Source organism: Oenanthe melanoleuca, chromosome 8, assembly GCF_029582105.1.
Source record: "Oenanthe melanoleuca isolate GR-GAL-2019-014 chromosome 8, OMel1.0, whole genome shotgun sequence".
Taxonomy (NCBI): domain Eukaryota; kingdom Metazoa; phylum Chordata; class Aves; order Passeriformes; family Muscicapidae; genus Oenanthe; species Oenanthe melanoleuca.
In genome coordinates, this window is record NC_079342.1 from 2,453,055 (window position 1) to 2,474,633 (window position 21,579).

The 21,579-nt window shown below is 44.8% G+C and overlaps 1 protein-coding gene across 9 annotated transcripts in view; it reads right to left on the reverse strand.

Annotated features, from left to right (window-relative positions):
- The window catches only part of NFIA (nuclear factor I A), a 198,512-nt gene that overhangs the window by 15,893 nt on the left and 161,040 nt on the right, over positions 1-21,579 (reverse strand). For 7 of the 9 annotated variants that reach the window (XM_056498187.1, XM_056498191.1, XM_056498188.1 and 4 more), the window contains one exon: positions 13,927-14,018. The exons of the other annotated variants lie outside the window; for them this stretch is intronic. In XM_056498187.1, the coding sequence (XP_056354162.1) occupies positions 13,927-14,018 (92 nt within the window). The remainder of the gene's footprint in view (positions 1-13,926; positions 14,019-21,579) is intronic. 9 annotated transcript variants of the gene reach the window in all.

Genomic DNA, 21,579 nt, shown 5'->3' on the forward strand with positions numbered 1-21,579 from the left:
AAACAGTGGGATGCACAGAATCAAAGAGGCAAAACCAACTTTAAACCCACCTCGTGGTTTACATCTATTTTGTGGTAAAAGCAAATGTGCTTGCGAGGGGGGTTGAGTTCTGCACTTTACGCCTCATTTTCAGACAGCCCCGTATTTTCCTCTGCTGGAAGCACAGTTAAATTTGCTCGGGAGTGCAACAATCCCATATTTCTTACAGCAGATCTCACTCATTTCTTTCCTTTTATGAAACAACACGTGCACGGGGACTTGGAGCCGCTTATAACCTCATGCCGGGAAGCCCCGTGGAAACTGGGACGGCAGACACGCCGCTGTGCCGGGACTTTCCAGCTTTTTGCTGGGATGAAAGCAAAACCCTTTGGCTCCCCAAAGTACAGCAACCCCCTGGACACGGCACAAAAGCTGCCGGGAGCCCAGGGACCCCCAGCCCCGAGGGTGGGAGCCCGAGGCCTGCGGCGGCCCCGCTCCCAGCCCCTCGGCCCGGCCCAGGCCCCGGCTGCGCCTTCCCAAGTTCAAGTTCAGGTTTAAGGGAAATAAACCGCTCCTCGGGAGCCTGCAGCCAGCCCTCATTTCCATGTGATCCCTCTGAACTTCGCCTGCGCCAGCGCGCCCTGTTTCCAGGGCCCGCCGAAGGAATGTTTTACAGTTAGAGCCCGCAGTGCTTTCTCAGGCATTTCAGACCCAGAGGCCCAAGTTTCAAGCTGCAGCATTAAAAGTTTCCACAGAGCTACTGCAGAGAGAGGGAGGGAGGGCAGGGGGGAGGGAAATGAGGAGAACAATATCGTCTTAATTGTCTCTATATAACTCCACAGTTAAAGTATTACTTTTTAAAGGGACATAATTTATTCTGGAGGCACGGTGTTATAACAACCAGTACATACTTTCACCGCGGCGTAACCCGCTCTATTCTTCATTGTGCTTTCCGGTGGTGTTGCTTTTGCAGAACTCCTTGTTACGCCGTCCCCGATACTGTACTTACAGTTTTATTCAATTTAAGCCAGTTCCTGCAATCCTCAGGCGAGCAAAACTCCCCCCTCCCCACCCCGAAGCCTCAGGAGTTCTGCCTGCACCAGGACTGCAAAAATAATCTCCCCTCAACCACCGTTTTTCTCCCCCCCCAACAAAAAAAGTTTCTTTACTTTTATTGCTTTAGACAATTGGGGAAAGTCATCCAAAGAAAATCGAGCCCCAGCCTGGGCCTCCCAGGCTGGGCTCGCAGCAAGCAGCCCAGCACACACGCAGAGACACACACGTACACACACACCCAGGGCTCTGCTGCACCCTCCTGCCCTGCCACAGGGCTCCCAGTGCCACGGGTGACTCTGCAGCAAGCTGCTACAGAGGCTCTGCCTCTTTGCTCTGCAGTTTGGGGTATAAAAGGTACCGGCCCCCCCTTTTCTCCACTGGAGAGCAGGGAGGAGGGAAAGGTCACTACAGCCTTCAGAGGTTCCTTGCCCTGGTCATCCAGCTCCTGTGTCATTCTGGCTCTGACAGCCCCAGTGGAGCTGCAGGGGACCCATCCACCACCCCATGCCTGTCCAGGGGCTCCCCGTGGTGTAACAGGAGAAGATCCATCATGGGTCAAGAGGTAGTTGACCTACAACTACCAGAGGTAGTTCAGCTGCTTTTTTTGACTGCCCTGAGAGTGCTTCAGAGCACACAGAGGAAAGTGAGGGGAGAGAATAACTTAGGCTGGGAGAGCGAGCACTCCCTCCAAAATCAACCCCAAAAGTCAGCTCCCTGTCTGGGGGTGAAGTGAAAAATGAGCAGCCCTGTGGGGACAGCAAAGTGTGCCCAGCCTGATCAGAGCAAGGCAAAAAGGAGGGATGGGTCAGTGGGGACTGGGAGGCCCAGGGGAGGAACTGGAATGTGGGCAGCAGGAGCAGTGGGGCTGGCAGGGCACACTCCTGGCACAGGGACAGCTGGGGACCCCAGGACGAGGGGGCCAAGACAACAGCATGTTTTGGGAGGTGGGTAGAGCAAGGCTGGGTTTGGAGACCGCAAAAAAGGAAGAGGAATTCGGGTTTTGGCAAGTCCTAGGTGTTACTGGGCAAGGAGATCAAAACTGGTCTCCAAATTAACACGGACAGAAATAGGAGCACAGAGGCAACTCTGGCACTTTTGACCTTAAAATTACAGGAGACAGTGAGCTGGAGGAATAATGACTTGATTCATCAGGAAACCCCCCCTTCCCACAACTCCTCTTAAAAAAAGAAAGCCAAGAGGGCATTGAGCTTAACAAAAAAACCTCTCCTGAACGTGGGAACTTTCGACATCTGCATTTTTCCTGACGCTCTGTACCTTGCTAAACTCCTCTAAGAAAATTGGGAGCTCGTGCATCATGCTTGTGGGACCCAGCTGTGGGGATCCATGAAGGGACTTCTGTCACACTGTGGGGAACCCCATCCAGGGTTAAGTCCTGTAAAGATCCACTGGGGCCAGGATGCTATAGGAGCTGTGTGAATGGGCAAGGAAAGACCACCCCAGGCTCCAGAGGTTGCCAGCTCTCTGTTGGAGAAATGGGAAAAGGCTTTGCAGCACATGATCCACCTTTGGATGAGAAGGGATGTATTAGACATGGTTGGCTAAAGGGAGTTGGGTCTTGGCCTAGCTTGGAGCAATTTTCACACATACTGTGAGATGCCAATAAAAGTCCTGGTGGAGTGTAAAGTCATTAAATGAGATGAAATTAAACAATTTAGTTATTTCTGCTTCATCATATTTGTGCAGTATGGCAGGCAGAATGAATTACTACTAATGATCAAATTTAGTAATACTAATTAAACTATCTCAATTTAATTAATACTAACAGAGAAAACAGACAAAATTACTAATGTAAACCTTGAACTTAAAATCAAAAGGTGCCTGTTCGCTTTTGTGAGTCACTGAATGTGAGGCTTTTCCCTGAAAATAGCCTGTGTAGAAATGGCTCTTTGTACTCCTTAAGTAAGCTGCTCCATTGTATGGGTAACTACAGCTCTCCTCCAGTTTTCTTTCCCCCTTTTTTTTTTCCTAAATGTTACTACTTTTACTCCTTGTTTTCCCAAAGAGCTTCCAGGAGAAGCATCTGAGCTCTGTTCAGACTCACTCAACATCAACAGCACTGATAAAGCAATAACCACTACTAGGACAAATTCTGCCCTTGCTTGTTGGAAGAGAGTTTATAAAGAGCTTGTGGAGCCTCCCTTGCTGGGAAATCATGGAATCACAGAATGGTTTGGGTTGGGAAGGACCTTAAAGATCAGATGATCTTCCAAACCCCCTGCCATGGGCAGGAACACCTTTCACTGCACCAAGTTGCTCCAAGCCCTCTCCAACCTGGTCTAAATTTCAGATTTAGCCTACAAGACCAGTAATTTGGGGAAACTACAACCCCAAACCCATCTCTACATCAAGGAATATGGCTTTAGAGTCACTGAGAGTTAATACCTGTAACCACAAAATAAAAACTCCACAGATACATGAAGACTGCACTGCAAACCCTCCCCATAAGGAAAATGTGAATTTTAACCTTTATCTGATCTGAAAAAGGCTAGATTTACTCTACTGTGCATAGTTATAAGCAAAAGAAAAGCATAATTAAACAAAAATGTTATTGTATTTTTAAAACAAACTCCTGCCAATAACAAATCTTCCATCTCCCCCTCTCATCAGCTTCAATGAATGTACAGCCAGGTCTCATACCACAGATTCTCAGACATGATCTTTAACCTAAAGGACTGCAAGAAAGTCCTTAAAAATCCCCAGCAAACCAGGGAATAGCCAAACAAGGAATATAATATGTCAAAGTGTTCCTCCAAAACCTCAAATCTCATTGTTTAGCACATGCAAAGATGAAAAAACCCAACTCCACATGCAAATGTTGTATCTCAGTTTATCCCTTTTCTTTTTCTTTAAAAATAGGTACATTTTTGGCTGTCATATTTAAAAGATGCAGTGATACAAAAGGCACTGAAGGGCACAGATGTTATATAAAGCTTCCCCAAGCAATGCAGTAATTCATAGAATCCTTGAATGGTTTTGGGTGGAAAAGACCTTAAAGTCTTTTTTTTTTCATGTCCTGCAGGGCAGGGACACCTTCCACTATCCCAGGCTGCTCCATGCCCCATCCAGTCTGGACCTGGACACTTGGGAAGGGGCAGTCACAGCTTCTCTGGAAAATCTGTGCCAGGGCCTCCCCACCCTCACAGGGAACAATTTCTTCTTAAATTATTGTGTTCAGCCTCAGAGGTGGCTGCATTGTGTTGGTTGTGACTTTGGTTACTCATATCTCATAATTAAAATTATATTTCAGTGCCTTCTGCAGTGCATTCAGCTGCATCTCTTCACATGTAATAACCAGTGTTTGTATAGGTGATGTAACAGTTGGGTCACACAAGTGAATATGTCTGAGAATATTATGATTATAGTGTCAGTACTGTTTTCAAAGTTGAATATTAATAACTAAAGCAACTAAAGGGAAACCTAGAAGATATTTTTAAGTTTAGTCTCTTGATTTTTTTTTTTTTAATCCTGGCTTTAAATTATACTTTTACAGTTCTACCTCTGTTAAGCAGAAAATGCTATCAAAGCAAGAGCCTAAAACGAGATGTGTTTTGCTGTTCTAGACTAAAACCAGGTAAAATTTGAAAGCTGCAACTTCCTATGCTGTTAGCAATCCTTACTAAGAACAGACACCTTTGCCAAATTTAAACAGGTTTTACCAAAATTGAGGTAATTTTGCTGTATTTCTTTTGAAACCCCAGTCTTTCCCCTCTGCTTTTTTAATATTTCTCTAGGACAGTCCAGCACTGGGCAGGTGATGCTCAGTGTCCTGGGAACATGGAATCTGCTGTGAACTGAGGACTCCTATTCTGTTAAGAAAAGGCTGCTTTTGGCCCCTTCTTATGGAATTCAGTGTTAATTTCAGGACAGTCTATTTTGCAAAGTGTTCAGCTCTGGAGCTTATTCATTCCTTGACCTCTGTGCTCATGCCATTAAGCAAAGGTGATTCCTAGAACAGAGGTAGCTTAATGCCTATCCATTGGGAAGGATGCAGGGATTGTGGCCTTTAATTTTTGACCTTCACTGTAGATGGTGGTCCTAATACTTTGATTGCAGAATTTTAAAAAAGTATACGTGGCAGTTGGCAAAAAATCTTAATGTTCCAGTAAATGCAAAAGCCATAAATTCAGCTGCTGACCTTTTCCATCCAGGTCACATGTGACACCTACTGGAGTTTGTCAGGCTGGGTGGAATTTATGGAGCTCATATAGGTATCAGCTGCAAAGGCTGAACTTTCATGAAATGTCTTTCAAAGGCACTTCCAAAACCCTTGTAAAAAGTCACTATTGCTTTTTTTTTTTTTTTTTTTTAAGGGTATACATTCTGCACACATTTTAAAAGGTCTCATTGTGCCACCTTTGCAAATCTTCAGCACTTGGGAAACTTCAGCTCTTAAATGATTACTCTTTACAAAATAGAGAAATGAGGCTGGGCATGTAAATTACTGTGATCACCAACTTCCAACAGCCCTTCCCAAGCCTGGCTCTCTCTGCATTCCTTCCTTTCTGCTGTGCAGCCTCCTGCCCCTCTCTGGGATCGATGGTATTGATGGTGTATTGTCAGTCAGAGAAATGGGATTTGATAGTGCCCTCAAGCAGCTGCAAAAGAAGGGAAAGGAATACAAAACCTGCCCAGGTCCACACGGCCAGCGTGAGATCAATGCTCTCAATAATACGTTTGCTGCCACGTAGAGCCCTAACTGTGGCAATTAATAATGTAGAGGGAGCTGATTAACTTAAGTAAAGTGCTCTCCACTGTGTAAACACATAAAGATCTATAGGGCCAAAGAGGAAAGAACGAACAAAACGTCATTTTTATATTTTATGTGGACACATTCTTGCTTTCTATTCTGCTCTTGTAACAATTACTGTACTAGCCACTCTGACAGAGTCAATAAATTGATCGTGGACCTGATGCAGCAGCGAGCAGACTAATCCAATACAGCATTATCTGGATGGAGGCTGGGGTGGGCAGGGGTGGCCAGGAAATCAGCCAAGCCAGCCAACAGCAGCAAGAGGCACAGAACCATCCCCCTGCCCTAGCCTGGCCTGATTTGTGTGTGAACATAGGGATGTGAGCAGTGCTCTGCCTGTGCTGTGCCCTCAAAACCCTTCCAGTTGGCCACAGGGCCCCGTGGTTCAGCAGGGATCTGCCCCTAAACTGGACCCTGTGGCTCAGGGAGGATCAGCTCATCTCATTTCCTCATGTTGGCAGCCATGAATTTAAACACCTGATGACTTTTCCCCCCCACTACACCAAAATCAACTGCACCCACCACAACACAGCAAGAGCTGCTGCCTGTCCCCTGAAAAACAAATCTGGGAGTCCCCTCCCTTGTCCCCTGACCTGTGAACACAGGGAATGTCACATTTTGTCAGCTTAAATGGCCACTGGGGTCTGGTATTATGTCTCTGACAGTGGTTGCAGTCCTCTTGGGAGGAAGCTGCAAGAATCCCTACAAAGGAGATGGACCAAAATGATTTGGCCTGAGGGGAAGCTTCTTCCCAGCCCCATGCAGTAAGTGGTAGGCCTTGTAAATCCATGTTAGCGGGGAATATGAGATTGAAAAAATAAAAATAAAAGAAAGTTTCCTGCTGAATGGAAAAAAGAAAACTGTTTTTTGGCAGAAGTTCTTCAAGAAGGAGAACATAGGCCATTGTTATTATGAAGACTTTTCAATGAAAACACAGAAAATCATTGCCTTTTAGAGTAATTGTTTAGCTAAAGAAAGGTTACACAGCTTGTAGAGAATTTAGTAAGAAATTAAATCTCTCCAGCTCATTCATCATATTTCTGCATTTGCCAACTCTTCCCACCAGGCCCACACTTACTTCTTCCCTTTCTTCTCCCCCACTGTGGAGTAAGTAATGGCCATAAAACCCACAGAAAGGCAGCCTTAGGCACAGGCTTCCTGGTTATTGTGAGGAGAGGGAAAACTCACTAAGTTTAATTGCTTAGTTTGGGAAATTCTTCTATGTCCATTGTAAATAATTCTATGCTAAATCTACTGGAAATAGGATGCTGAGTGCTGGTTTCCAAAAAAGAGTCTGAACTGTTCACCAGAGCCTACGAAGAGGAGGAGGAGGAGGAAGAAAAAGCCCAGGAACAAGGATCTCCCCTGCTGAGGACTAACCCAGGCATTTTGGGACTCATTTGGCTCCAGCCTACCTTGGAGATGCAGCCACATGGGAACTTCCATTAGGAAGTTTTCTGTGAACCCTTACCATTATAGAGCAATATGTGCTTTCTTTTTTGGGTGTGCTCTTTTTAGGAGCTGACCTGAGAGTGGAATTCCACAGTCCTGCTCTGTGCAAGTCAAATGGCCTCTGTGCCCTGAGTTGAGCAGGAGGGGAGTTTCCCTCATTTCTGGTCACCTTTGTGACCTTTGCTGCATGAGTCTGCAGCTGCATTTCCTATCCACACTCTCTCTAGGCTCACACACTGCATTTTCAGAGCCATCCCTCAAGTTCAGAATGGTGTTGCTACGTCCTGGCTGGAAGAGAAAACACAGCACCAAAATTCAGGTCATGTCTCAGCAGCCTGATGCCATTGGTGCAACAGCAAAACACTTTTTGGACAGAAATCAAAAGTTTGAGTGATCATAAGGGGGCTCAGCCCTCACTTCCCTTTGCCAATATGGGAAAATCCATAGATCTGGGAGCAGAGTGATCCCTCTAAGTTCAGCAGCTCTAGAAAGTAGCAGTCCCACACCCCAAAACTGTATTTTTATATCTGATCTATGTAAAATTCTCTTCTTTACATACTAGGGATGTTATTCCTTCATGGAAATTGTGTTCTGAACCTGCCACTACATTTGCTGGACAGGCCAAGAGAAAGAAAAGGAATGTTCAAGTCTGCTTAGAAGTGCTTTGGAGCTGAAATTGGGCACATATACTGGCTTAGGGAGGTTATTGTATGGAATATAGAATTCTAAGAGGGCTGAGTCTGACAAATGCTTCCAAGTTGGTGTTTTTTATCTCCATTCACACTCAGACACAAGCAGTACGTCCAGCCTCGAGGATGAGTATTTTCATCCTGAGGAGGGACAGTCCTCTGAGCTACAACTAGCTCAGACCTGGCTTACAAACAACTCTGCTCAGAACCCCCAAAATAAAAGGCCTGGTGTCATTCCTGCAGCCTCTCATGTTCTGTGCCATGTCCCCCACACAGCCCTTGAGCTGTACTGCAGGTGGGGCTCAGCTGTCAGCCAAACCCTGCCCTACTCTGCCTCCCCAGGGCCAGCAGGTCCTGCCTGTGTGCCCAGTGCCATTCCTGGGCTCTGGGAAACGGGAGGAAGGCAGCAGGGTGTGCAGGCAGCCAGCCCATGGTGCTCATTAACAAAGCACACAGCCACGAGCAGCGTGGGCTCAGCATCCCCTTGGGAGGGGGCAAAGGGCAGGGCAGGGTGGCACTGAGCAGCAGGGATGGAAAATCCCCGAGAAGCCAGGCACACATTTGATTTGTGCAAAGGAAAAATGTGTGCACTGGTTTCTTTCTTCCATAGGGTGGCAATGGAACCTGGGCACAGAGCAGTTTCAGCTGCAGGAGCAGAGCGCTGCAGGAGCTGCATCAGCTTCCCAGTCAAGGTGCTGACTTGGATCTGTGGATCCTGGACACTTTTGGGACCTGCCACTGATGGGGCTGCTCCCCTGCCTCCCTCCTGGAGAGGGGCATCACCTGCACCACACTCCTCCTTGGATTCCAGTGTCTGTGGAAGAACCCTCTGCCCTGGAATCTGCCTTCCCCTTGCTCTGACAGAGCTCACATCTGCTATCCTACAGGACACAGCATCCAGCTCATTTTTTTTTTTTTTTGTCATGCCCTTTGTTTTAAAGTGCTGCCAGTGAAAAATTGCAGGTTGCAGTTTGCTCTCTAAAGAAAAAGGCTTATGGGAAAGCAAAACAGGCTTTGCCTTGTCTCTGGGAAAGAAAGTAATTGTACAATTAGGTTTGTGTATGCACCTGAGGCATACGGTGGTTTTTTTAGAGATAAATAAAAACCCAAAAGGAGAAAGCTACAAAGATACCACTATCTGATTTGGGAAAGGCAGGGAGCAGGAGCAGATCTAAAGGAGTTAGCAATTTCCTTGTACTATAAACACACTTTGCTAAACTTGAGTGATTTCCCCCCTAAGTTACTATTGCCCTTTTAAAGATGTATTTCACAGGGTGCATTTCTGTACCTGGTCTTTATAAGACTGTTCTGCTGAGCTTGCTGGTTTTCATACCGGCTATTTTGCTGCCTAGATAAGCTTGTTTGACTTTTGGGTTTTTTCTTAAACTTTATTCCAGTGTTCTAGGCAGGTTACAGGCCTTTTGTTTCAGTTGTTTTGTGTTATAAAGGATGAGCTCTATCTAGAGATCTCTTGTAGCTGGGTGGCTCTAGGGCCCCACCAAGGAAAGTGTGAAAACACAAGACCTTTGCCTGTTATTCAGAAGAGCTTCTACTTCAGTCCTTCTAGAAGTAAGTTTTATCTTTTCCCACAGAAAGCCAAGGGAATAAATATTTGGGTTTGTGCTTAACTAAATTTTTAGAAACGACCTGAGATGGATCTGATATATTGCATGCTTACATTAGAAGGGGATTTTTCCTGAAACTGGTCAGGGCTACAGGATTCACTTTCTCATAGGGTAAAGTGGTTGATTTTCTGCCTGGGTTCCTGCAGTGGGAGGCAGTTTCTGTTCCCTGCATCCTCATAACCTCCCTATGCAGGGCACATGGGCCAGTGGCAGGTAGGAGTGATTAGATGGAGCAGGCATGTGTTTCTCAGGAGCTGTTTTTAGCATCCCAAGTACAATTTCCAGGAAGATGTAGGCTAAGTAGGTGGCAAACAGGACTCAGCATAGTAAACAATGTTTAGTGTGAAGTGGTGCTGCAGCAGATGAGAAGAGCAGGCTGATCCCTAAAGGAATTTTGTACCCTAGAGCAAAGCCAAGGCATTAGAGAGCAGCAAACAGCATTTGGAGTGATGAGTGGCAAACCCTGATCACAGGTTGCTGGTTTAGCATTCCCAGCTGCATGCACTCCTAGCCCATAGCCTGTGTTTCACTATTAATTTTAGGAAAAAACCACCTCAAAATTCAGACTCCTTTATTCACCTTGGTGCTACCGAGAGGCTCGTCCCTAATTAATGGGATGGGACTTTCCCATCCCTCTACCACTCTCGGTATTACAAGTCCTTGGCAATATGAGAGACGTATCTATTACTTAGTCATGAGCTATCCAGACCCACTTGCTTTTGAAACCAGAGCCCCTGTACCCCAGGCATCCTGTATTTCTGATTTGCATATGGAAAAGGCAGTTAAAAAGCTGATGCCCCCATATTGCTTGCGAGTCAAGTAGCAAAAGTAAATGATTTATCAAGCAAAGGTTACAACACCTGTGCCTTTTTGTCAACATATACAGGGGATGCCAAGTCAAGTGTTGCTTCTAATAGCTCAAACAGAAATTTAGATTCAAACAACCCCCAAGACAGGACAATTGTGCAGTGAGTGGAGTGGCAGAGTGATGGATGGTGGAAAACCAACTAAAAAACCAACTAAAAGTTTGGAAACTGCTAAAACCAGGCAAAGCCAACAGCCCTTTGGGGGCTTTTATTACCAAATCATAACTACTGACTTAAAGCAGTTTATTTCCCCATCTCTTCTGTGATGGAGGGGCTGTCCTGTTGCAACTTTTGTTGACACAGGAAGATGGCTTTTTTAATGAGTATTATATAAACTCTGTAAAATTCCTTTAAGGGGTTTTATTTGACACAACATGACATAACTAAGAACATATTGCTAATGGAATTATCTACTGGTAATTTTTCTAATACCAATAAAGAAAGGCATGTACTGGGTTGGTTGGTTGGAAACAGCCCAGGATAGAATCATCCTTGCCCCAGCCCAGCCATGCTGTTGTACATTTGCCTGGGATTTTATTCCAATGTTCTGGGAATGTCCATGTATGGGAACTGTGACTTCTGCTCTGTGGAGCTGCCACATCCCTGTGCACAGACTTGCTTCTGCAGCACTTGAAGACTGATGATGATGATGATGATGATGATGATGATGATGAGGTGTAAATAGTGCTTATAGTCCAATGTTCCACCAAGAGAACATCAGAGCCACCAAAAATCTGACCAAAATATTTTCATATGGGTTGTAGCTGAACCATAATTTTTAAAAAGCAGATGTTCAGATACAGCCTTCATTTTTATTTTATTGTTCCAGCAGTAAAGAGTCACTTAACCCTTATATTTAAGCTTCCAGAAGCTCAGAGTGTTCCCTGCTTCCTCTTGTCTCAGGGAGCTGTGTCCCTGGCAGTTAGTGGTCCTTAGGACCTGCATCTTAGCTTGACTCTGGATATACTCTAAAGATCCTGATGGAAAGGAGCCACCCCAGCTGCTTTTAATAACACAGTCCTGTGTTTTTACATTTCCATTTTAAAAATATCCTAAGTGGTCGTTCTATACCCTAATGCTCAGCAAAAAAGAGCACAAAAGCCTGTCTTTGTTTAGAGGAATGCTACGTAAATCCCAAATCATTTCAGTTAGCACTTTTACCTCACTTCTCTGACTCAAAGCACAGTCAACTTCAGAGTTCTTTCATGAATAAGTAGTGAGTTTGCTGATAAATTATATATTTAGTATCAAGTGGGTTGTGGTGGTGTAATGATGTATAGAAGCAGGGAGATGCAGCTGGAGTCAGAGACTGGAAGTCAGTCTCCTTGCCCACTGCAGCATGTTAGACTTTAATTGAAAGCTGTGCTTGAGTATTGTTTTTCACTGTACAGCATTGTTATTCACTACACTGCATTACAGAGGAGCACTTAAAGTAACGCTAGAGCACTTTAAAATGATTTAAGTCATAAATAAGGAGGATAAAAGTTTACAGTCAACAAACTTATCTGGGAAACTTAGGCTGCAGGATGCAAGTAAGTTTTAAATATCTTTGGAGACTTAATACTGTTGTGTCTTACTACATAATCAATTTACCAACTAGGAGTTTTTCAAGTCTTCTGGAAAAGGTAAGTAGCATTCTCCAAAGGGTTTCAGGTTTCCTGAGCTATGAGGGAAAACACCAAATGCTTAAGGACTTTAGCAGCACACCTTAACATCCCTGTTTCCTGATTTCAGCATATTTCTGTGTATTCCAGTTGTTTCCAAAACAACTGGAGAAATATGACTGAAATGGGAAGGTGCATGAAAACTGGTCACACCCATGAGCCCAATAAAGCACAGGGCTGGAAAAGTGGGGTGCAGGCTGAGTTTTGTTAAGGCACAAAAACCCCCCCCAGAATCTGATGGGTTAAACCCCTCTCTGCATTGCTGCTGTACTTTCTGTGACCCTGTTTAATGCAGAGAAGGTTTGAGATTCGATATAGTTTAACCTGTGCTGTGCACAGAGCTATAAACTAAAGCCCCTAACAAATTGTACACAAAGAGCAGACAGCAAAAAACCACGTTGTGCTCACAGGCAGCTGCCTGCAGCCCTGTAAACTGAAAATCTTTGGGAAGGAGTGACCTGTGTTTCAGTGACAGTGGAGGTGCTGAAGCCATCACAACGAGGAGTCTGTCTTCATGCACCTACTGTGGCATGTGACAGCCATTAATCTGCACACTAATTATTCAGAAGCCTATAAACCATTTGAGAGAACTTACAAGAGCCAAGGGTAGTAATGCCCAGTTTGCCAGTTATTTGAATTATTGCTTTTTAGTCACTGCAACCAGCTCAAAACAAAATTACAAATATTTCGTGTAATTGACCTTTAAAAGAATTGCAACATAGTCAAGCAATCACTTCAAACTATAAACTACAGTTGTCCTAAAGAACTAACTCTGCTCACTTTTTTATACCTTCCCCCCCATGATAACGTGATATTAAGCCCAGACTTAATTTTTTCAACATCTGGCTCAAATTAGCTGCTAACAAAACTGCCAACAACTATTTTCTTAATCGACCCTGGGAATTTGATACAGCTTGGAAAAAGCTGCATTTAAATCTCGTCCTTCTCCTAAAGAAACACAAATGTTTACTTGAGCTTCTGATTTGACCATAGCAGGACCATGAATTCAGCTAACCCAGCTTTATAGGCTGCCTCAACTGGACTTTTTTCTCTTTGTGTAAGGAAAACAGATGTGCTCACAATTACAAAAAAATCTCCTGCTTGCTTAAAGCCCACCATGCAAATGGCCAACCAAGAATCTTTCCTTTTTTTACATGGAAGTCCCTGGAGCAGTCTCCCATTGTGTCTGCTTGGGACTACAGGGCACTGTTACCTGATGGGTGTCTCTGATCTCCTTTTGCACATCACAGACTGGTTTGGGTTTGGAGGAACTTTAAAGATCATCTTGTCTCATGGCACACCTTCCCCTACCCCACGTGCCCCAAGCCTTGTCCAACCTGGCCTTGGACAATCCCAGGGATGGAGCAGCCACAGTTTCTCTGGGCAACCTGTGCCAGGGCCCCTCCACCCTCACAGGGAAGGATTTCTCCTACCATCTAATCTAAACACAATTAAATGCAGTGCCTGGGGAGCAGGTTGGAGCCAAAGCCTTTGAAACCCCGGCCCTAGAGCAAACAACTGCACGCTGGGAGCCAACACCTTAGAAAGCAAAGAGAGATCCTTCCAGTTACAAAAGCAGCGTTATTATCACACAAGCCCAAAAAAATTAAAAAAAAAAAGAAAAAAAAAAAAAAAAAAAAAAAAAGGAAAAAAATAAAAAAAACCACAACAGACAAACAAACTGCAAGTGACATTTCAGTGTAGTTACTGAGACCATGTGGGTGAAGTGACAGCAGTGCAGCTGCTCCGCGGGGACACGTTAGAGGACACTGGAGGAGGAGGAGAAGAGGCTGCAGGCAAACAGAGAAGTCGAAAGCGGCCCACCTGAGTCTGTTGAGGGATATTTACAAAGCTTGGATCCCGTGGTCCAACACTGACGAATCGGTTTGCGGGGGAGGTGCTGGGTGTCGAGTAGGCTGTGAAGGGAAGGGACACATGCGTTGAGGAAGCGGCACTAGATTGCACACGAACAACACCAAAACACACTGTCTCAGAGCCACCTAAGCAGATGTTTGACACAGAAATGTGCGAACGTTTTAGAGAGCGAGAGCTTGGTTTGAGACACTGGAAAGGCTTGGGCTTCGTGCTGGGGGTGTCAACACGTAGGGGACTGGGCTGCTGGGAGAGGGCACGGCCACAGCGTGGGCTCAGGGGAGGGTGTGCAGCTCTCCAGCCTGGAGGAGAACCACTGCAGGCCTTTCCATGATGGGCTGGCACAGGAGATTTCTGCAGGTTCTGGCTGCTTTCGCTCAAATGTCTGGTATCTCTATTTTTAACAGTTTTGTATAGCGATGAAATCACCTAAGTGCTCATTAACAGGGTCCGACCCTTTATTTCATGCTAATCCAGCATTCTCTCTGGATATAAAGTTTTGGTGTTCATACTGCTGTGGTCTGCACTCTCTAAAATGTTCACTTGATGTGTTTGACAAACTAGGAAGATCCTTTCGGTAAAAAATTAATGGGTTGCAGTTTCACTGGGGTGGTAAGTGCAATCAGTCTGAAGGCTGAAGCTGCCTTTAAAAACTGGAGTGGCTCCCATAAATGTAAAGCTATTAAATGCAATGCAAGCCAAGAACCCAGATTACTTCCAAACTTGAAGTACTTTAATGATTTTATTGTTGCATTATATTCTCCACTGCAACTGTCCACAATGCCACGTACTTCCACATCCAAAAGCTTTCAATGCATTTTTAGTCTTCCTCTCATTTGAAAACCCTCAAGCAATCTTCTCTCTTCCTCAGTTTTTTGCATGTTTTGATCTAAATTCAAATAACATAAAGAGATGCCTTAATACAAAGAGGGCTCCTATCTATTTTGAATATATTTATGGGAATGCATTCTGCTGAATAAAATCCCCAGACATCCTAACTATCCAATGAAGAGACCAAAAAAACAATAGTAAAAGGAAAGTTACTTGCCAAATTCCAGTCAGGCTAAATATAATGTTGAGGCCTCAATGCTACAGAAAAGTAAAGTGAGTTAAGAGTCAGAGAAGACACTGAGCTGGCTGTGTGGAGGAAACCCTTTTACCTTTCTGAAGGCAATGTTTGGTGAAGAGGGATTACACTGGAGGAGCCTTTAGTTTAAGACTGTGCCAAATCAGACCAATGCTCCACCTTGGCCATTGCCATGTCTCTTAGAACCCTTAAGCAGATGTAACCAAAACAGGTCACATATTTACTTTCTCCCATTCTTCCCCACCTCTGATTATTTTCAGCTCAGGGACTTCCTGTATTTAAGGCCCTGGAGGGATTTCTCACCCAGTGCCCTGTCTGCACTTGGACCCATGTGGATGTTCTGCATCCCACAAAGCCCTTGGGTGACGAGCTCCCAAGTCTAGGAGCAAGCAGAACCACAGCCTTCAAGTCTCACAAATATCCTGTGATGCCTCTTACTTCTTACAGTTCCATCAGAAAACCTCCCTTTCTCAAGATTCCCTGAAATCACCCCTGGAACTGCATATCTTCATTTCCTACTGATATGACAGGAGATAAGGCACTCCTGGATTCTAAGAAGGAATTTTTCCCACTAGTTTCTGGTGAGGTGAGCTTCTCTCTCCCAGAAACTAACACTTGCAAAAATCATGCAAAGAACACTTCTCCTTCACAAAGTCTTAAAGCAATTTTTAAGTGCACTAATTCATCTTTCTGAGATGGTTTTGCAAATTGTGGTGCAGCTTGAATATTATGAGCAGGTAAGCTGAATGTTACTCCTACCTGCAAATCAAGGAAGAAATTAACTGAGTAGATCTGGTGAGATATTCCCCTCACCTTTTTACCATGTTAATTTGGTTAATAATTCAAAGAAGCCACACATTTGCAAAGGGCATTTCCCTATTGCTAGTACCTTCTATTAAGATTCTTCTGTTCTTTGTGGATATATATTTTTTTTAACTAACTAATGAACTAGTGTTGTGCAAGACTAAGAATTCCTTCTGCAGTGGGGAAAATTAAATCAAACATCTGCTGTTTGGTTCTCCTGGTCTACTTTTAAGGAAGCAGATTGAGTGGAGAGGCCATTGAATCCCTTGGAGCAGGTAAGTTCCACCCAGAAGGGAAGGAACTCAAGATCTTGTTTACAGTTCCCTGCTGGCAGATACTTTTGCTGTGATATTTGGTAGAAAATCAAAGGGGAACCAGCAGAATGCTGACTTAAATGGCTTCTCTGTTCAAACAAAAAAATTTGAAATAATTTGAAAAGAGTGCAATATGCACAAGCTCGCTGGGTGAGTTGCTATGTACACCTTCCTTCTGCTCCAAATGATGTTTAACTTGCTTTCTGAAAATACTCAGATGACAGCTTGGTATTTCCTTCAGGTCATATAACTGCACTGCTGAAGCCAAGGGGGCAAGAGCATCAAAATGAGAAATATGCAGAGGATTTACACTGTACTCTCCCAAGGTGCTGTTCCCTCTTTGCTGTAAAATGTCCTGGGATGTTTGTGGATTTTAAAGGGCCATTTTGGTTGGAATATTAAACTGACGTGGAATACACATTCCCCTGTTAGGGGGAAATTTGTTTCAGGAAAGGGAGAAGTACTGAGTTTTGCTTAGACCATGATTCCAGCTGTATCCTTAGTGTCTTCAGATAAATACCCTTGGCTGACATGGAAGTGGGATTCCTGGAAGTCTGATCCCCAGGCTTTGCCCCAGAATAAGGATGGGGCAAACTATCTCACTGGATAAAGCTGGGTCATGTTATATTATAGCATAAATATAAGCTAAGCCTATGCTGGATCTTCAAACTCCAGTTTGGGAAAAGCCAAAGCATGGAAAGGAACAAGGAACAGCAGCCAGGTCTCTCAGGCAGATCTTCTCCAGATTTTATCAGCTTTGCTCTATGGGAATTGCATAGACCTGCACTGGTTCACACCAGCTGATTGCTGTCCTGTTGGGCATGAATAGAAACAGCTTCCTGCCCAGCCTGCTCTTTCTGCTACTGGAATTCACCAAGGATTGTCTGCAACATCATAGCCCACAGCCAAGGAAATGAATGTGATGCCACAAATTTGCTATGATGCTTCACTTCAGGAACAAGCAAAACAGGAGCTGGCAGAGAAAGAACATTTGCTCACACAGACAGCTTTGATATTTAGCCAAAATGGCAAGAAATTGTATGAAAGACAAGACAAACAAACAGTTTTGGGGATGTTGTGTGTTTTAAAGTTGCCTGTAGTAGGGAAATGTTACTTTTCAATATACTTTCCTGAAATAACTGCTGTTAAGAGCAGGAATGTGTAATTTATCATTGTTCTGGATTAAAACAATTGGTAAAGATGATTTGGGTGAGTGATCACCTAATGTACCACTAGGCCTCCCTTTTACAGACCAAGATGACAGGTACATGTGTTTGATGTGAAGAGTTGTCCTGTTTCTCAAGCTGCAGCAAGAGAATTAGCTGCAGGAATGTGGTGCAGCAGAACAATTCTCACTGCAGTGCATTCTGCAGCTGAATATCTGAGAGGGAACTGCAAATTTTAGCAAATTGAATAATAGAGTCAACCCTCTTTTTTGGGGATGGGGAAAGGAGCAAACAGAAAGCTCAGACTCGCCCAGGAGGTGCTCAGTCAATGCACAGCAGAGGAAGGGAGAGAAAGCCAATCTGATTGCAGCATCATGGAAATGTTCAGGTTGGAGAAGACCTTTAAGATCATTGAGTCCAACCCCTACCCCAGCACTGCCAAGGCCACCACTGCCCCATGTCCCCAAGTGCCACATCCACAGGGCTTTTAAATCCCTGCAGGGATGGGGACTCCACCACTGCCCCTGCTCCAGTGCTTGATCACTATTTCTGTGAAGAAATTGTCCCCAATATCCAACTTAAACCTTCCCTGGGGTGACCTGAGGCTGTTCCCTCTCCTCCTGTCCCTGTTCCCTGGCAGCAGATCCCAAATCCCCCCCCAGGTGTCCCCTCCTGTCAGGGAGCTGTGCAGAGCCACAAGGTCCCTCCTGAGCCTCCTTTTCTCCAGGCTGAGCCCCTTCCCAGCTCTATCAGGGACTCTCCAGCCCCTTCCCAGCTCCCTCAGCTGCTCCTGGTGCTCCAGACCCATCCCCAGATCCATTCCTTTCCCTGGACATTCCAGCACTTCAGTGTTTTCCTACTGGATTCAGGGTGTGTCCCCTGTGCTGGGTGGGCACAGGGGACAGTCACAGCCCTGTTCCTGTGGCCACACCAGAGCTGATGGAGGCCAGGTGCCTTTGGCCTTCTTGGCCACCTGGGCACACTTGGACCATGTTCAGCTGCTGCTGACCAGCATCCTCAACTCCTTCTCCAGCTTTCCAGCCACTCTGTCCCAAGCCTGGAGAGTTCCACGGGATGTTGTGACCCAAGGGCAGGACCTGGCACTTGGCTGTATGAATCCTGTACCACAGCCACAAGATCATTCTCCTCATCCTGACACAAATGCCATTTAACAAGAAAACTCCTTTGTTCAAAGGGACATTAACCAATAATGAGTTCGTTTAAGTTAAGAGTTGTGAATCTCAGAAAATAACACTTTGCTATAAAAAGCTGTTTAGAAGTCAGGGTGTACAGGATGGCAGTATCTTAGGCTCTGCTTTGGAATGATTTAATTATTGTAGTGATAAAGCCTAATTGGAATGTAGTGGAGATGGTGTTTGCTTTGGGCAGTGAGATATTAAACCCCAAAACTGCCAAGTTCAAGAAAATACTGTGCTGTGTTTGTAATGGGTTACCAACCAAAGAAAATCAAGAAGAGATCTGAGATAAGATAATGTTGGGTCTGCTTCTGATATCAAAGATATTGAAAGAGGCTTAGTGTAGGAAAAATGAACCTCCCAAACCTCGTGAATCCCATCTCAACTGTGCCATCTCACTGAGGAAAATGCTGGCTTTCCAAAGGGTTAGGATTTGCAGCTGAAACTGTCAGCTCCCAGAGCATGCCTGGCCACCCAGTAGCAGCAAATCCCCAGTGTGCATCTCCAGGGGCTCTTCCTTCCTTGGACAGCACTAATGTTCATGTTTTGGTTAATGTCACAGCTGGAGAGTTTCACTATTGCTCTGAGAATCATTAACCACCTTGTTGTGATTTTTAGCTCTTGCTCCCAGGAGGCCAGGCTGTATTGAACAGCTGCTCCTGGCTCCTGCACCCCTCAGGAGGGCCATATTCCAATTTTTGGTTGGGCCGTGACTGCATTTTGTTTCTGCTGAGGGCTTTCTGCTAGACCAAAAAAGGGAAGGAGAATGGAGCAAAATCAAACCCCTTTCACTCCATTTCCTTGGGAGGAGGGGGGTTCATTCTCTTCCACACGGCTAAGGAGAGAGTCTGGCCAAAATTTAACATCACTCCTGCCTTTGTTGCAGAAGTGACTTTCCAATATCCTCAAGCCCTGCGGGGCAGCCAGCCATAGCCTGGTGACACCCCCAGAACTGCTCCAGCAGCTCGTAACCATGGAAAACACCTTTTTGTGAGGCTTTCATGGAACTCTGGTGAATCTGCACTCGCTATTTGAAGGCTAATATTTAGTCAAGGCAAAAATAAACACGGAGGGAAATGGAGGGCTGGTCCTGATTGACACACTGAATGGAGCCCAGTGGGTCCTGCTGGCAAACCCTGGCTGCGACGCCTCAAACTTCAGTTTGCTTTCCTCTTTATGTGGCCAATGCTTCCACTGGCTTTGGCTTATATGTCATGGTTTTTCTTAGAAAATATTTCCTATAATCTACTTTTCTGTAAAATTTGTCCCTAAATTAAATTATATGCTTCTTTACAACTCGAGTCACTGTTATTCAAACCCCTCACCAAAAGGAAGATGCGTGCCTGAATATGTACAGAGCTATATGTTTAGACATCAGCGTGGCTAATTAACAAACAGTAATTATTTTCCTAATCTTTTGTTTAAATACCATTAACTGGCTGCTCTTGAGAAAACCTCCATTCCCAATTAACGTGGCAGCTGTCTGCTGAACACAGAGCCCAGTGACCAGCCCCAAGCTGACTCCAATGGGTGTCCTGCTCCCTTCAGAGGAGAAATGCCCATTTTTCTGCCAGCTGAGAATCCGGCCAGACACACTCTGAGCTTGTTTACACAATCACAGTAAAATAAAAATTAAGATGAGCGCTAAAATGTTGTTGGGAATCTTTTCTTTTTGACACCAGACACTGCCAGTAAACTGAGTCACAACCGTAATGACAAGTACACACTGACCTAGTTTTGTTTTTCCCAGTTCTGAAGGCAAGGAAATAGTAAGGCATTGCTGACTGTGTTCAGTAATAACTATGACTAAACATTAACCTTTTAGACCCCACTGCTGAATCTTATTGATAGGACTCAAAAGTCCCCTCGGAAAGTGTCAAAACTTCCTGATAGCACCAGTGTTGGCCTAAGGTCAGGAAGAGGAGCGGAGGGGAGGGAATGAATCAACTTCTTCACTCAACAAAAATCTGCTGATCAATTCGAGAAGTCCTGATTCTACAAGATCGTGCTCACAATCTTACCAGACTGTCTCATACTAAAACCCATTTCAATTTCCAAGCGAGCCAGAGCATCTTGCTGAGTTTGCAGTTGATGCACTATCGTGTAGCAGAAGGCAATGAAAACCTCTGAGGAACTACCAGATTTTAAAAATGCCCCCTGGAACCTGTGCAAGTCTCCTGAACAGTATATAAAGCTTTAGAAACGTAGGCTTCACTTGGTCTGAAGAGTGAGTACCTCTTTGCACATCAAGCAGAGGTTGCATATAGCATTTAAATAATAAGCTTGAAAAGCACACAAAGGGATTTGCTCTTTCGATTAGATTGATTTTTGTTTGTGGATGTTGTTTGGACTCCCTTCACTGTGGAACAAGTCCCCTACAGTTGCCATTAAAGCACTGAAAGCTTCCCTTTTGTTTTTAAATGTCAGTTTGAGCATAGCTTCATTAAATCATTTCACAATTAACTCCCTGAACATCCAGACTTTTTTTAAAGCATCAGACACAGCTGAATTGCATTTGTTTCCCAGAAGAGTGACTCCAAAGTGGTATCCCCAAGTGTGTATCCAGGAATTCGTAAATTTGACTTGTGGCTCCACAAAGTGCATATGGGAGCCGTGTGGGTGGTGGGAGAGGATCAGAGCTTTCTCCCTAGCACTGAGACATACCAAAACTTCTTGCCTAAAATGCACGGCGTAAGGGAAAGATGTCTGGATTAATTTAGTAAGATTTATTCCCAAAAGAACGACAATTGAAGCAAACTGGAGAGGGTTGTTAGTTTAGCCCAGGGATGTTTTCAAGGAGATTGCCTGGCTTCCATGTGGGATCTGTCCTCTAAAGCCTGACTTGAGATACCAACTTGTCACAGAGCCATGGAAAGGTTTGGGTTGGAAGGGACCTCAAAGATCACCCAGTTCCAACCCCTCTGCCACACCTCCCAGTAGATCAGGTTGCTCAGGAGCCCATCCAGCCTGGCCTCGAGCACTTCCAGGGATGGGATATCAACATGAATCCTCATGGCAGCAAACAAGATCCCAAAGAC